We start from the raw sequence: 17,674 nt of genomic DNA, 5'->3' as shown, positions 1-17,674 counted from the left end.
TAGTGATATTAATAATTAAAGAACCTAAAACAACATGAAACACAAAAATTTAGAAAGCACTGAACACTAGAAGGTTACTATTTCCAACACATACATCCCCATGTATCCTACCAACAAGCTTCAATCCATTCTATTATGAAGGAACTATATTGTTGTTCTGTAACAGCAATATAAAAATATTTACTTTCTATGTGGTTTCTTTCCTCCTTTCCAGACTGTACTTGGCATTCAGTGTGAACTACAAAAGCAACTCAAGAACTTTATTTCCTTGGACCAGCTGCCCATGACCCCCAAGTACAGTGACGGGAGATGTGTGGAGCGATCCAAACAACCCAGATTTGCTGCCGTTCCCTCGGTATTTGGGAAAGGCATCAAATTTGCCATCAAGGATGGCTTGGTGACAGCTGACGTCATTGGGGTGGCCAACGAAGACAGCCGGCGCATTGCCGCCATCCTCAACAACGCCCACTACCTGGAAGACTTGCACTTTACAATCGATGGGCGAGACACGCACTACTTCATCAAGCTGGGCTCTCTGGAAGAGGACCTGGCCGTTATCGGCAACACGGGGGGACGGCGGATTTTGGAGAATGGCGTCAATGTCACTGTGTCTCAAATGACTTCCGTCATCAACGGGAGGACTAGACGGTTTGCTGACATCCAGCTTCAACATGGTTCTTTGTGCTTCAACGTTCGGTACGGGACGACTGTCGAAGAAGAAAAGAACCATGTCTTGGAGATCGCCAGGCAGAGAGCTGTGGCTCAGGCTTGGACTAGGGAACAGCGGCGGCTCCAAGACGGAGAAGAAGGTATTAGGGCTTGGACAGAAGGGGAAAAACAGCAGCTCTTGAGCACAGGAAAAGTACAAGGCTACGATGGATATTTTGTTTTATCTGTAGAGCAGTATCTGGAACTTTCTGACAGTGCCAACAATATTCACTTTATGAGACAGAGCGAAATAGGCAGGAGGTAACAAACAAACAAAAACACTCAATCTCTGCCTTTGCATCACCAAAGACTGCCTGTTTTTAACAAAACAAAAACATTACGTAAAGGTTTATTGTATTGGTTTTTCTAGATCAGAACTCTGTGTATATATAAATATAGATGGGGAAAACATATCCAACTGCCTTTAAATGTGACAGAAGATGGTATTTTAATATAGTTTGTTTAAACTCTTGGGGAGATGGTGAGGATTTCTAGTTTGAGGGGGCTGCATTCAACATTTGGAAGCAGCATTCCCCATGTTGATCTTCATTCAGAAATGGTTCACATGGGCAAAGTATTTACGGTGCAATCCTATCCATGTCTACCCGGCAATCAATCCCGCTAAGTCCAATGGGGCTTACTCCCAGGGAAATGAGTATAGGATTGCAGCATCCATGTGCTCTCCCTTCCCTTCTTCAGGACCCCGTTGATTGATTTTAATAGCTTACATGTAACATGTTTGTGGTTGCGTCGGTGCCCATGTTCTCTTGATGTACAACACAACCCATCACCAAGCAGTCTGCAGAAAGCGATAATTTCCATGAGATTTCTGGGAACCTATATCTCATTTTCCCTTCTATGCCACCAAAAAAAAGAAACCAGCTACTTAATCCAGAGCAGGATGGAGTTGTTTGTGGACTGCAGCTCCTAGAATCCTCCAACTACCATAACCATGATTGTGCTGCTTGGGAGATTTGGGAAATTAAAGTCCAAAGAAAGAAAGAACCTTTTACCCCAAAGACTACTATAATCTTCACTTGGGAATTGTGACACCACTACTCTAATAACTATATTTTAGAATGAATAGTTTTGCAATTGAAAGGGGCAAACTATACAGGAGGATGGGAGTTGGCCTTCCACTTGCCAACACAAAAGCATTTTAAATGGGAAAGCATGAGCAGGCGAGTGACATCTTCAATCATTCATTCACCTTGCAAGGTTACCAAAGCTGATGTCTCAAAGCTTGACCGTAATACCTGGCCAAGAACAAATGACTGGTTACGGGGTTTCCCATTTAGGATGGTGTCATCTTTTGGGTCATGGAAGCAGTGTTGGTGGGTAGAGTCCCTCATTGTGGGAGGGGAGGTGAATCCACTCTGCATTGTAGTCTGATCTTTTAAAGTTTGGACTAAAACCTAGAACAAATTCATTATCCCTCTGTGATGGAAGCCAACAGTCTACACCACTGTGTGGCTACTATGTGATTTTCTCACATTTCTTCTCCATATTTTCCAAATGTGTAGAATGTGTTCATAAAAATGGTGTTGATCTATCACTAGCTTATCATCCCATTACCAGTTTGTAATGGAAACAGTTTGGTAATTGAAACAAAATTTGCCAAGAAAAACCCTTGATCAATTCCCCTTAGGGTTGCCATAAGTTGGAAATGTCTTTAAGGCACTCAGTAGCCACAACAAATGAAATGAATGCAGGGATGGTGGAGGTCTGGTTTTCTGAATGTCTTGGATCTCTATCCCAGAGGCTCCAGCCAGAATGGCCATGGAGATGAGGCTATGGAAGATGATGTTCAAAGTATCCGGAAGGTCAAAATACCCCTTACCCATAGCGTTTTAGACTTTTCTGCTAGAAAAAAACATGGGTCCCAGGTATTAAGCATACTAAGACATGATCCATTCACATCAACATCAATCACCAGAGCGTGTGATTCTTGTTTCAGTACAGAAGCAGAGTGGATAACATTTTTGGTTGCGCTACTCTGAAATGAAAGGGTGACGATCAAAATGAATGGGTGCATGCCTGTTCAGAAATAAATGTTCAGAAATGCTATTCTTAGTCCAAATTAAAGGAGACATTAAGACACAAATTAAAGATCAAATCAAGAAAAAAAATTAGATTTACCATCCCTAAGACAAACATAAGCTAAATCCATTCAACTTGGGTGTATGAATTGGCCCCATGTATGCATGCATGAATGAATGAATGAATGAATGAATGAATGAATTTTTGTAACATAAATGGTAGAGCACTGATGTGGAACATCTGGCCCTCTCAATGTTGTTGACTGCAGTTCCCATCAGCCCCATCTGACATACCCAGGGAAGAAAGATGATGGGATTTGGAGGACATCTTTCAAGTCCCTGCTGGATGAAGTTAAAGTTGCCTGCAGTGCCCCAAGCATATACTATGTGCAATGAGAATGTTCTTCTAGCCAATGTTTCCTTCAGCTGAAGACACATGGAGCATACAATAGTCAAAGATGAGGAAGATAATCAAAATCAGATCTGAACCTGCCAATAACAATGGTATTTCAGTTCTCCTGCTCTTGTTGCCTGTTAGCCATCTAGGCTAACAGAGTGTCTCTGGGACACTGGAGACAGAATAACCAAGAGATGCATGGCCCAAAGGAGATGTCACATTTATACTGATCCCAATAATGTGATCAAATTCAGGCATCCATATCTATTTCTCTATTAGTACTTCTAATCCAATGACCACTCCCTATGAAAAGCGGAAAGACCTGGATATGGAATTTCAGGTCCTTAATATTTGCACTTTTAAAATCTTAGATAATCACTTTATTTATATAAGAAGTGCATTGATGATGTATTTTACCACTGATCTAAGATGTCCACACTAAACTTTGCTTATGGTTTGAGCAATTATCAGATTTTTGTGGATTGAGGTCTCCTTTTCCCAAAGCTTTAAAGTCCCCGAAGAAAGAAGTGTTTAGAATCTCTTACGAAATAGTTCTTTGCTTGACGTGTGCATTTCGAGTATGTAATACATATTATGTTAGCTTGTGCCTTGAGTTCCTTACAGTTGTATTTGTATTATATGCAGAGAATGCACTTTATACAACTGTCCACAGAGGGTTTTTAACGCTGCCTTGAATGTTGTCATTTTTGTTGTTATGCCAAAAGCTCATCAAGTGAAAGGAGTTACATGTTTCCCCTTGAAATGTACCAGAGGATGAATAGGATCACCGGAATATGTTTGGTAGGGATTGTTGGGCATAGGATTAGCAGGGAAATAAATAACATGAAAAATGAGCTCATTGGAACATGAACCATCTAGGACAGCAAATACAATCAACGCAGAAATTTTAAATTTATTGGGAGAGGAGCAAACGACGGGTATGAAAATGTCATAAGAATGGCACACATTCTGCTCAGAATCACTCTCTACTGTTGTGGCTTTCTGCAGAATCACATGAAGACCAAATTGCTGGCCTTCTTTTACTTGCATAGCTTGTAATATTTTGTATTTGTCAATGCATTTAATAGCTAATTTTCCTTTCTCCATCCCTTCTTCTATAATTTTGCACAAAAGAGTAATGACCCAAAGAGAAGATCTCAAAAGGATCGCCCTAACTTGCAATTAAATAAGAGCCTCTAAATTGGGATTTGGTGGCCGCGGTGGCGCAGCGGTTTAAACTGGTAAACTACAGAACTTGCTGACCGGAAGGTCAGTGGTTCAAATCTGTGGGATGGGGTGAGCTCTTATTGTTATCCCCAGCTTCTGCCAACCTAACAGTTCGAAAACATGCAAGTAGACATGTGAGTAGATCAATAGATACTGTTCCGGCGAGAAGGTAACACCACTCCATGCAGTCATGCCAGCCACGTGACCTTGGAGTCATTTATGGACAACGCCGGCTCTTCAACTTAGAAATTGAGATGAGCACCACCTCCAAGAGTCAGACTCAATTAGACTTAATATTATATTGGGATGTATTAAGAGATTTTTGCGTGGTTATGGTGACCAAGGAACCTCGTCCTCTAGCTGTGGGTGAATGAGGCAGCGTCATGGAACGCGAACAACTATTCCAACTTCTGCAGAATGTTTTCACATTAGTTTTGTTATTTTTTCCACCAGCTGAAAGAAAAGATGGTTTTGTGTGTGCCAAGGAAAGGAAAGTGATGACAAGAAATGTTTGGTGCAGGGAGTTTTTAGAAAAAAGAGAAGCAAAACTGGGGTGGCTGGAGGGAAGTGAGAATGCAGCTGGCAATGCACTGTGAAATAAGAACTTGGAGGAAAGGTAGCACTATAAAGCATATGTTTGAGAAAACAGAGATGGAGACAAGAGATGGCAAATAATAGATGTCACAGGGACAGAAAACAGAACATTGGGAGAGCCAAAACCAGACAGCACGGTGCTCTCATGCTTTTAAAGTGTAACACAGAAAGAAAGTATATCCAGTCTATCTCTTTGACGTGAAAAAGAGCATTGAAAGTGTCCTATGGCATTGGGGACAGAGGAAGAATGTTACTTAAGTTCAATCTGCAACATATCCAGTAGAGAGGACTACTGGGGTTTCTTTTGAATTGCTTGGAGCTCAGCCCACATTATAGGTGATGAAACCAAGATCCACTGTGCCCTCCTAGGTCCATCCATGGCAAGATGAACACTTGCCACTTTATACACATTAGCAAGGTAAGAAGGGAGCGAAGGAAAAGTGGGATTTGGAACTACAATGGCCAGTGGCAAGCATAATTCCACTCTTTCCCTGACTTACACCATGCAATGATTTCCTGTGCAATAGTTCGATTGCACTTTTATCCTGATTTTGGGTGGTCAGGGTGGTCTAACAGGCGTGCTTTGATGATTCGAACAGTGGTGGCTCTCAGAAGGCAGCATTCAGCCCTATCCTTCGTAGAATGGGTCAAATGAGTTTGGATGGTATTGCAAACTATGTGCCCCAGCCAGCCCTCTCCCCTTTTCTGAGATCGAAATAAAGTTCCGGGGAAACACAGTATTAAAGTGCTATAAAATGGGATAGTAGCGCTACAACAATATAACGCCATGGTGTCTTATATGGGGGGGCAATCTGTCTACGTATACCAAACAATGCAAAGGAATTGAGATAATGTTTTGAAGGAAGCAGCAAGCCGACAGGCCAAAATACTGTGTGATATGGCTTTAATTTAAATGGACATTGCAAATCTATAATGGTTCTGAGGCTGCAGTGGGAAACAAAGCCATTGCAATGGAATAGCATTTTGCAGATAACACAACTATAGCGGTAAAGAAGCTCATAAGATAAGGCTTCAAGTTGGAAGGCCCATCCAGTCCAAACCCACTCCACCATGCAGGAATACACAATTAAAGCATTCCTGAATGATGCCCATCCAACCATTGTTTAATGGCCACCAAAGACAGAGTGTCCATCACCCTTCAATGCAATGCTGGGGCAATTTTAAACAGATCTTACAATCGAGAAACCCTAATGTTTAGGTGGGATTTCTTGCAATTTGAATCCATTGGTTCTCATTTCTTGTATCTTGAACATCTGAGCTATAGAGTATGAGTATTTCAGTATAAAATCGCACATATTATCAAATGTATTAAGTATTCATGTTCAATCATCTGCACTCTTATAATTTCCCATTCCAATATACAACATGGTGTCTTATACAGACCTTAAGTGAAAATGATAAATACTCCGGATCAATGAAGTTTCATTGGGGGTTTTTTCTTCGTCCTTGCCACTTTACACTATCTGTGGAAGAGAATGTGTTTGCCGTTTACAATCTTTTCTTAGATTTAGTGGTGAACTTTAGCCTCTATAAACATTACTATATCCAAGTGTGTCCTTGACAATATTTCAGACGTCTGATGAAGTTCCATGACAGACAATGGAAACTTTCCTAAACACAAAGCAGAGCCGAGCGTACAGTGTTATGTCAATGACTAGTCGTTCTTTCCTTTTAATTTTAATTTCTCATGAAAAGTAATGATGTTTACAGTGTATACCAAGATTTACCAATCTTATCTAACAACAACATTTCTAATCTTAACCGAAAATTGTAGTATATTAATGGCCTGATCCTTGTTGCTAGGAAACAATAGATTCTGGTTTTGTATTTCTGCTCCAAACATGAGCTGGAGGCTGTACAGGTTTGTGTTCAACGGCTGCAGTGAGATGGTTTGTTGCATTTTGCTCTGGTTTTCAGCCCAGAAGCATGTATTTTCTACCAAAACCATTACAACAATCTGCTGTAAATAGGATACGTTAATATATGATGTGTTGACATTTGGAAGACAAAGTACTTTGAATATTTCATTTTTAAAAAATAAAGTTGCAAAGAATTAACCCGAGTGGCTTTTTGTGCTTACTGAAGTCTGGCTCAGTTATTGAAGATACAGAAATAAGAATGTGTTGCCATTCGTTGTGGTTGTGGTAGGAATCATGGTGGCACAATGGATTAAATCCTTGTGCTGGCTGAACTGCTGATCTGAAAGTTGGGTTGCTGACCTGAAGGTTGCCAGTTCGAATCCGCGAGACAGGATGAGCTCCTGTCTGTCAGCTCTAACTTTTGGGGACATGAGAGAAGCCTCCCAGTAGGACGGTAACACATCTGGGCATCCCCTGGACAACATCTCTGCAGACAGCCAATTCTGTCACACCAGAAGCGACTTGCAGTATGTTCTCAAGTCACTTCTGACACGATAAAAAATTGTGGTTGTATTTTGTGATTTTAAAAATGCATTTTCCTTTTTATAGATATAGGTCAAGCATCTCTTATGAAGGATTTGGAAATCTGAAATATTTCAAAATCCGAAATTCTCCAAAATCAGGATTATTTTGTTTTAATACAGGTTTATTATCCCGCATACAGAAATCCAAAATGCTCCCAATTTGTCCATCTGGGTGGCTGAGATGGTGACACCTTTGCTTCTTGATGGTTCAATGTACAGTCACTTTGTTTTATGCACAAAATTATTAAAAATATTATGTATAAATTGCCTTCGGGCTAGATATCTAAGGTCTATATGAAGCATATGTTTAGGACTGGGTTCCATCTCCAAGATACCTCACTGGGTACACTAAATACTGATATAAAAAAAATCCAAAGGACAAAAATATCTAAAGCGTTTCAGAAAAAGGATACTCAATTTAAGCCCCATCTACTCTTCCATACAATCCAGTTTCTGAATCTAGGTTATCTGCTTTGAACTGGATTATATGGCATTATTGACTCATAATCTAATTCAAAGCAATCTGGATTCAGAAACTGGATTATATGACAGTGTAGATCCAGCCTTGTTGGCCTTGGGCACTTAATGCTGCAGTTTTAGCATTTCTAGAATGATACAAATATCAAAACTCCGTGAACCATGTAGGCAATGGAAAGATATCGGCTACTGTCAAAATGGAGTTTAATATACTCACTGAAACAGATCAGCATAGCATTGAAACTGTAATTATTTTACACCAACTAGCAAGCCTTGAGGTTGACATTTTATATAAGGATCACCACTTCCCTACGCTATTGTGTATAATTGGACTTCAGCATCCATGGATTTTGGTATCCGTGAGGGTCCTGGAACCAAACCCAGCAGATACTGAGGTCCCACTGTATTTCCAACCTCAACATGTGCTGTCCATATCAGTCCTTTTGGAAGTTGCTCAACCAGTAAACAAGCCTGGACCACCAACAGCGAGCAAGAGGATGCTTATCACAAATGGGCACAAGCAAACACCACTTGTAAGTGATTTAAAACACAATATGCAGCTAGCCTTGCGAGATCAGCTTAGGTGAGGCGGGAGGTTAAAGAACCCCAGGAAATGCCATATATGGGCAGAGATGGCGACGGCTAGCGAGCCGGATGCATAAGCTCACAGAAACATGTGATTTCTGGGAAATCACGTGTTTCTGAAGAAATGAAAGCTAAGAATAGACAAACTGCGCGTGCGCACGCAGGCGCTCTGAGTGATTGTGAACACGACACAGAAAGAGTGCGCCCGGGCCGCTGGTCAGCGCTGATTGGATGCAAGTCGAGCCGCGTCACAACTCTAAGCCAATGAATTTGCTTGTGGGCGGGCATAACCCGAACCCTGTAATTTGTATAAATATTTACTCAGCCCACCGCTGGGGGTTCTCCCTTTGGAAAGCACCTTGTTGTGCTAGGGGGAACCCCAGCGGCCGCTTGCCAATAAACTGTTTTTCTTTGGAAAGACTCCAGTTGTCCGTCTTCAATTCCTCCCACTGCGCTTGCAAGGACCGTAGCACAAAGGTTCCGCTACATTTTCTGGTGACCCCGACGTGATATCCTGTAAGACGGGCCAGGGAGGTGGAGGCGGATCCCGTTGACGGGACGGCCCCGACTCGGCGGCGGGGGCCGGAGACAACTACCGTGAGATGAGGAAGGGGCCCCTGAACATCCTAAGACCGGCTGCGGTGTTTGTCTCTGCAGCCAACGCTGACCGACAGAGGGAGCTGCAACACCAGCGAGGTTCCATAGAAACCAGCCAGGAGGAAAAGGATCCAGGGAAAAGTCCAGGGGCGAAGGTTGGTCCGACGTCTACAGAAATCTGGCAAGTATAGTGGTCAAGTAAGACACTAGGGAACACTGGCGCCGGGAGGGACACACAAAGGTTCCCAGGGAGGTAGAAAGGGGCTCTGTCTTGTGATTCCTGACGCATACCGTTGAGTGTCCGGGTGCCCAGGCCAAGGCAGTCCCCTCTATTAGGCAGGATGGGAGGGAAAAACTCAAAGAGTTCCACTCCCTTACAATGCATCTTAGATAATTTTGGCTCTTTTGCCACCCGAGCCGTAGCAGGCAATCCAAGGGACCTGAGAGATTATAGACTGAGGAATTTGTGTCAGGGAGAATGGCCAGAGTTTGGGTTAGGTTGGCGAGGAGAAGGGACGTAAGATCTGAAACTGATCCGAACAGTGGAAGAATATTGTGCTGTGAATCATCCGAACCAGTGGGTCTATATTGCTACCTGGGAACGGGTAGTTAGAGAAGATCCAGGTTGGGTTCGACAGTGCAAGAATGGCAAATGTATGGTGGTGAAGAAGGAAGGGAAAAAGAAGGAAGTTTTCCAATCCAACGAGGAGGACTACCCAGATTTACAGTTGAGTGTACAGGCCAGACAACAGGAATTATTGCCGCCACCCTTGCCACCGTCCCCACCCCAGGGAACAGTCCCCGGTGCACCTACACTAGGAACGGGACCCCCACACTACTCTCCAGAGTCAACCGAAGCGGCCAAAAAACACTATCCTAGCCTAGAAAAATATCAGGAGGAAACAAAGGAAAAGAAGAAGTCACAACGGATGCCCAGTGATGCTTCTCCGGCACAAACTCGGAGACATGGGGCTCCGGTGTGGCCCAGTGATTCACCGACCGGACCGGCCCTCCAGATGCCCTTGAGGACGGTGCCTGTGATGAACAACAGGAATGAGATAGTCCAAACATACCAGGCAGTGCCTTTCAGTAGTAGTGATATTCTGAATTGGAAGAATAATACTCCACCTTATAGTGAAGAACCCCAAGCTATGGCTAGGCTATTGGAAGGGATTATGGCAACCCATAATCCCACCTGGCAAGATTGCAGACAATTGTTGAATATGTTGTTCACATCAGAAGAGAGAAGAGCAGTGTTGAATAATGGGGTAGCCATAGCCCAGGTTGGGGCCCCACAAGATGGTGATGCAGCCGAGTGGGGAGCACAGAGGTTTCCTGTGGGACACCGTGCAACAAGGACATTTGCAGAGACTGAAAGGATTCCAGCGTATATTGGTAGAAGCGGTAAAGAGGGGCCCGCCGCGACCCGTCAACATTATAAAAATTCAGGGAGTGGTACAGGAAAAATCTGAGTCACCAACAGCCTTTTTGGAAAGGCTGGAGGCAGCATACAGAAAGTATAGCCCGTATAATTTGGAGGATGAAAACGGTAGGAGGGCGATTCAACAGTCTTTTATCAGTCAGGCGGCTCCTGAAATCCGGAGAAAGATTCAAAAGCAACCAGGATTTCTAGGAAAGACTATGAATGAATTGTTGGCACTCGCAGATCAGGTTTATATGGCAAGGGACCAGGTAGAAGAGGAGAAGAAGGACAGGAAGAAGAAGCAGGGATACCAAGCATTAGTTACCATGATGGAACAGAGTGCAAGTGGACAGAGAGGAAGAGGAGGATATGCCAGAGGGGGACAAGGAGGAAGAAGAGGGCCCCCTCGGAGGTTAGGTCGAGACCAATGTGCTAAATGTAAGAAGTTTGGACACTGGAAAGGTGAATGCCCAGAAGGAAAAGAAGGAAGTCAGGAAGGACCGAGAGGAAGAGGAAGGCCTGAGAGAGGAAGAAACCCAGGAAGGGGAAGAGGACGTGGAAACTACGTACCTTTTCCTGCGAGAGAGGTGATAGCTGCAGCAGTTGTGATGGAAGAAGAATGGGAAGATATGGATGAAGGAGAGGAATGAGGAAGCCAGGCTCTTGTTTTGTTGGACCCCGGGGAGCCGATGGTCACACTTGAAATCGGAGACCAACAATTGGACTTTTTAGTGGACACGGGTGCCGAAAAATCAGTAGTAAATACAAAAATTAGTCCACCAACTCGGGAAACTACGAAAGTAATAGGGGTGTCTGGGAAGACCCAGAAGTGCCCCTTCATCAAGGAACGCACCTGCAATCTGGCCGGACATCAGGTCAAGCATAAGATGTTATATCTTCCAGACTGCCCAGTCCCTTTGTTGGGAAGGGACATTTTATCAAAATTACAAGCACAACTCCAGTTCATGAAGAATGGACAAATGGAAATATCATTTCCTATGGAAGAGGAATGGAGACTGTTTCAAGTTAGGATTTTTACTGAAGAAATACAGTGGCCATGGCATGTACGATACCAGGCTACGAGAGGTGGAAGAGAAGATCCGTTTGAGTGGACAGAAGAATGTCAACAGGCATTTAAGGCATTAAAAGAAGCATTGATGTCATCTCCAGCATTAGGACTGCCCGATTTGGAAAAACCATTCACTCTGTTCGCTGCAGAGCGGGAAGGAACAGCGGTTGGAGTATTGACCCAACCACTAGGTTCATGGCAAAGGCCGGTCGCCTACTTGTCAAAGCAATTGGACACAGTGGCTCGTGGATTGCCACCTTGCCTGAGGGCTGTGGCAGCATCAGTAGATTTAATCAAAGAAGCGAATAAATTGACCCTAGGACAGCCACTGACAGTTAAGGTGCCCCATAGCATTAAGGCACTGTTAGACACTAAGGGACTGCGCTGGCTCACAAGTGAGAGGTTAATGAAATACGAGGGATTGCTGTGTGACAACCCACTGGTGACCCTGGAGACTTGCTCCACTCTGAATCCGGCCACCCTGCTCCCGACTCCAGGAGACACCATGATCCATCAGTGTGCCCAGGTGATGGACGAGGTATTCTCCAGTCGACCGGACTTGAAGGATGTGCCACTGACGAAGGTGGATGACACCCTGTTCACAGATGGAAGCTCCTTTATGGAAAATAGTCAAAGACACTCAGGTTATGCGGTGGTCCGGTGGGGGGGAGAGACGCTGGAAGCAGGGTCACTGCCCCCGGGGACTTCTGCCCAGAAGGCCGAATTGATTGCCCTGACCCGAGCGTTGGAATTGTCAAGCGGAAAGCGGGTTAACATCTACACAGACTCAAAATATGCCTTCACTACCCTCCACGCACACGGAGCACTGTACAAGGAGCGCGGGCTCCTCACGTCTGGAGGAAAGTGCGTGAAACATGCCGGAGAGATTGTGGATCTCCTGGAGGCGGTTTGGAATCCAAGGCAGGTGGCTGTGATGCATTGTAAAGGGCACCAACGTGGAGACGATCCCGTAGTGCAAGGAAATAGGCAGGCTAATCTGGCAGCCAAAGAGGCAGCTAGGCTGCCCCATATTGAACATCAGGTAATGGCCCTACAGGTAGAATTAACTGAACATAACGTTACATATACACCAGAGGAAGAAGAATGGGCCTTAAAGGAGAAGGGTCAGTGGTCAGGAGAACTCATAGTGATGCCAGACGCCCGTGTCTACGTCCCTAATGACTTGGCATGGCACTTAGTCCAACACATGCACCAAAACACACATTTAGGAAAAATGGCATTGGCAAATCTGCTAGGACGACAGTTGTATATCGATGGATTACATAGCCTAACGGCAGCAGCAGCCCGAAGATGCTGGACATGTATCAAAAATAACCCCAGAGAAGGACCCCTCAAGCCACCAGGGGTCCAACATGTGGGTGGGGTACCCTTTGAAGCTTTAGTCACTGACTTTACAGAAATGCCCCCATACAAAGGATACAAATATTTACTGGTGTTCGTGGACACATACACAGGATGGGTAGAGGCGTACCCTACAAAGACTGAGAAGGCTGTGGAGGTTTCAAGAGCTCTAATGAAAGATGTTATTCCCAGATTTGGCATACCCTTGGAAATTGGATCAGATAATGGCCCAGCATATATTCAACAGGCCGTGCAAGGATTATGTAGAATTTTGGGCATAAAATGGAAGTTACATTGTGCATATAGACCCCAATCTTCTGGAAAAGTGGAAAGAATGAATAGGACATTAAAGGCTCAGCTTGGGAAACTTTGCCAGGAGACAGGATTGCCGTGGACGGTGGTTTTGCCCATGGCATTATTAGGAATCAGATGTACACCACACAAACGGACAGGACTCTCCCCCTTTGAAAGACTCTATGGACGACCCCCTTTGAACTTGAAGGGAGCCTTAGAGACAGGAGCTGAGCAGCACCTCATAGGAGAGAAACAGACATTGGCCCAGGTTCAGGCTTTGGGCAGACAAGTGCAGCAGTTAGAAAAATACACTTCTGAATTGAACCCACCATTCCCTACCACACCTCTACATTGTTTTTCACCAGGTGACGAGGTTTTGGTCAAGGATTGGAAGATTGAGCCATTGGGACCCAAGTGGCGAGGACCCTATGTTGTGCTCCTGTCTACCCCCACTGCAGTGAAGGTGAAGGAGATTAAGCCGTGGATACATTACACCCATGTAAAACTAGCACCTGAGGAGTGGCGGACGGAGCGAGTTCCTGGTGAGGACCTGAGACTCAGGATCATCCGGCAACTCCCTGAGGGGTCAACAAGGCCATGAAGCTGATCCCTTCGGGTGCAACGGAGCGTCGGTGGTCAAGTATGTCGCAGCATGGCCCAACAAAGGCGCTCTCCGGGAGATGGTGGCTAGACATTTTGAGAGGAAAAAGTGGGAGACAAGTTATGAGGAGGGGAGGAAAGCGTACTGTTTTTGGTATATTATTTGTGCTGAGTTTTATTCTTTCTTTTGGAAAAAGAGCACATGGGAATTGGATAAAAGAACATGCCAATTATATGTTTGAACAACATGGGAAAGAGGCAACATTGATTTATGAACACCCCCTCACCGTAGGAGATTTTTCATTTCTTCCCGATTTGATTGATGAACCACAGATTGTTTTAGAGGGACTAGTAAAGGTCCAGAATGCGTGGCCACCCACTCTATTTTCAAGCATATCCCGGGAGTTAAACTCCACCCGATTCCGGCGTTTCAGATATCATGCCTCCACAAGAGGCCTGTGCTTCTGCCATGGGGGGCCGGAGGTTGATAATTCCATGTGGAAACATTGGGGACCCAGACAGGCATTCTTTTCCCGGTTAGGAAACTACTCCTATTGCCGGGACCGTTTCTATCTACATGGTCTGTATAACAAATCATATGCCTTCCCTAATCTAGCTGATACCGAGTGGACATCCATGTACCCCGAATATCTTCCCCCCAAACCTATTCCCCCCGAGGACATGTTCAAAACTGACAATTCTACTGATGGTGAGATGGGATACCTTCCTTATCTTAGTTGGGGGACTGGTCAGGTAAGACGGCCCGTTAGGACCCTGCCTGATATGCCGCCTTCATGGTTAATCAGAGACCCCAACTTGTGGTTCTTTTTTGATAAGTGGGCAACAAACTATCACCCAGGAGGCTATCAATGTGTTGGAATAGGATACTTAACTTTCCCCGTTAGAGTTTATCATAAAACATGACTTAGACGTAAGCGAGACATAACCCAAACCGATCCTCTGGGACCAGAATGTATAGATGAAGTAATTATTAATAAGGCTTTGTCAGGCTCAGAAGCTTCTCGTGTAGGAGGAGGCTTGGTCACTGGCTTATTGACCCTGGGTGCCTACCCAGGGATTGTAGCCCAGGCTAATCGTAGAAGTGTTCTGGGCCTGACTTACCGTCTTGAAAAGTCCATAAATGCCACTGGTAAAATTTTCCGGGAAATCCAGTCTGAAGTAGAAGAAATCAGCCAGATGGCCCTGCAGCATAAGCTGGCCCTTGACTACCTACTGGCGGCCAGGGGGGGTTTATGCGCCATGGTTAGAGGGCGTTGTGTAGTGAAATTTCATAACTTGAATAGTACTATTGAAGATGACATCGAGTCATTACAAAAGTTAATTTACAATAATGTCCAGGAGGTAGGAGGTTGGTCTCCGTTCTCCTGGGTGACTAGCTGCTTACCCTCAGTAGAATGGTTGAAGGACATATTGTTGGTAGGGATTTTAGGATTGTTCATTGTTCTCATAGTTATGTGCTGCACTCCAATAATGATGCAAATGTGTACTAGGTGTGTCACACAATCTTTACCTGGAGAAAAGATAGCCATACTCCAAGCCAAGTGGGATTGGATGGAACCATAATGCTTTGCTTCAGCTTTTGTACACGCGCTTCGCAAAAAGAAAATGGGGGAGTGAGGCGGGAGGTTAAAGAACCCCAGGAAATGCCATATATGGGCAGAGATGGCGACGGCTAGCGAGCCGGGAGCATAAGCTCACAGAAACATGTGATTTCTGGGAAATCACGCGTTTCTGAAGAAATGAAAGCTAAGAATAGACAAACTGCGCGTGCGCACGCAGGCGCTCTGAGTGATTGTGAACACGACACAGAAAGAATGCGCCCGGGCCGCTGGTCAGCGCTGATTGGATGCAAGTCGAGCCGCATCACAACTCTAAGCCAATGAATTTGCTTGTGGGCGGGCATAACTCGAACCCTGTAATTTGTATAAATATTTACTCAGCCCACCGCTGGGGGTTCTCCCTTGGGAAGCACCGTGTTGTGCTAGGGGGAACCCCAGCGGCCGCTTGCCAATAAACTGTTTTTCTTGGAAAGACTCCAGTTGTCCGTCTTCAATTCCTCCCACTGCGCTCGCAAGGACCGTAGCACAAAGGTTCCGCTACATTTGTATGGCACTTGCTTCCATCCATATAATAGGCAAGTGGCAACAATTGTTCTATGGGATACCCTGGCCCTTGGTGTTTGATTACTTGCCCTTTTTATGCACACAGGCAATGAGCATATACAGTGAAAAGCACCTCCTTGTCACCAACACACTGCACAGCTGCATTTGGGTGCCCTTGACATTTCACTAGTCTCAAGAGGATGGGGCAAGTAGACATAGAGAGATGATGATGACAAAGAAGCAGGGCTAGCAAGACATCACAAGCAAGGGATGGCTGAACTCCAAACTAGTTTACAAAAGTATTCATAGAGTTGGAAGAGACCCCAAGACCATTCAGTGAAACCCTATTCTGCCAGGCAGGAACACACAATCCAAGCTATCTTGACAGATGGCCATCCAAATATAAGAACTGCCAGAGAAGGAGACTGTATCAGCATATTCCACTACCAAACATCTCTTACTATTAGTTCTTCCTTATGTTTCGGTAGGATCTCTTTTCCTGCAGTTTGAATTGCCCTGAGTCCCCTCGGAGAGGTAGAGAGGGTTATAAATGAAAGAATTATTATTCACAACCTCTGAGGATGTCTACCATAGATGCGGGTGAAACATCAGGAGAGAGTGCTTCTGGAACATGGCCAGACAGTCCGGAAAACTCACAGCAACCCAGTGATTCCAACCATGAAAGCCTTCGACAACACATTATTGTTATTATTAATTGTATTGTTATTTATAATATTATTTTATTAATTAATAATTAATAATATTTAATATTATTGTCATCATCATGGAGTCCTGAAGCATGTGAGAAGTTAATATATTATTTAATAATTAATAATATTTATTATTATTATTATCATCATGAAGTCCTGAAGCATGCAAGAGGATATTATCATTTTAATTAATAATTAATAATATTATTCTCATCATGGAGTCCTGAAGCAAGTGAGAGGCTATTATTTTAATTAACAATATTTAATATTATTATTATCATCATGGAGTCCTGAAGAATATGAGAGGCTCTCTATTATTATTTTAATTAACAATATTTAATATTAAATATTTATATGGTCATCATCATGGAGTCCTGAAGCATGCGAGAGGCTACTATTATTTTAATTAACAATTAATTAATAATATTTAATATTATTATTGTCATCATCATGGAGTCCTGAAGAATGCAAGAGGCTCTCTATTATTATTTGAATTATAGTAGAGTCTCACCTATCCAAGACTCGCTTATCCAACGTTCTGGATTATCCAAGGCATTTTTGTAGTCAATCTTTTCAATATATCATATTTTGGTGCTAAATTCGTAAATACAGTAATTGCAACATAACATTACTGCGTATTGAACTATTTTTTCTGTCAAATTTGTTGTCTAACATGATGTTTTGGTGCTTAATTTGTAAAATCATAACCTAATTTGATATTTAATAGGCTTTTCCTTAATCCCTCCTTATTATCCAAGATATTTGCTTATCCAAGGTTCTGCCGGCCCGTTTAGCTTGGATAAGTGAGACTCTACTGTAATAGTTAATAATTAATAATATTTAATATTAGAAATGTCATCACCATGGAGTCCTGAAGCATGCAAGAAGCTATTATTATTTTAATTAATAATTAATAATACTGTATTTAATATTATCATTGCCACCACCATAGAGTCCTGAAGATTGCAAGAAGCTATTATTATTTTAATTAATAATTAATAACAC

At 43.6% G+C, this 17,674-nt stretch overlaps 1 protein-coding gene across 11 annotated transcripts in view; it reads left to right on the top strand.

Annotated features, from left to right (window-relative positions):
* tenm1 (teneurin transmembrane protein 1) overlaps positions 1-7,043 on the top strand; it is a 365,598-nt gene extending 358,555 nt beyond the window's left edge. For all 11 annotated transcript variants that reach the window (XM_062963661.1, XM_062963659.1, XM_062963658.1 and 8 more), the window contains one exon: positions 215-7,043. In XM_062963661.1, coding sequence (XP_062819731.1) covers positions 215-973 — 759 coding nt within the window. In that variant the 3' untranslated portion in view covers positions 974-7,043. The remainder of the gene's footprint in view (positions 1-214) is intronic.
* The last annotated feature ends 10,631 nt before the right edge of the window (positions 7,044-17,674 follow it).

Source organism: Anolis carolinensis, unplaced genomic scaffold, assembly GCF_035594765.1.
Source record: "Anolis carolinensis isolate JA03-04 unplaced genomic scaffold, rAnoCar3.1.pri scaffold_12, whole genome shotgun sequence".
NCBI lineage: Eukaryota > Metazoa > Chordata > Lepidosauria > Squamata > Dactyloidae > Anolis > Anolis carolinensis.
This window is presented reverse-complemented; position numbering and strand designations above follow the sequence as displayed.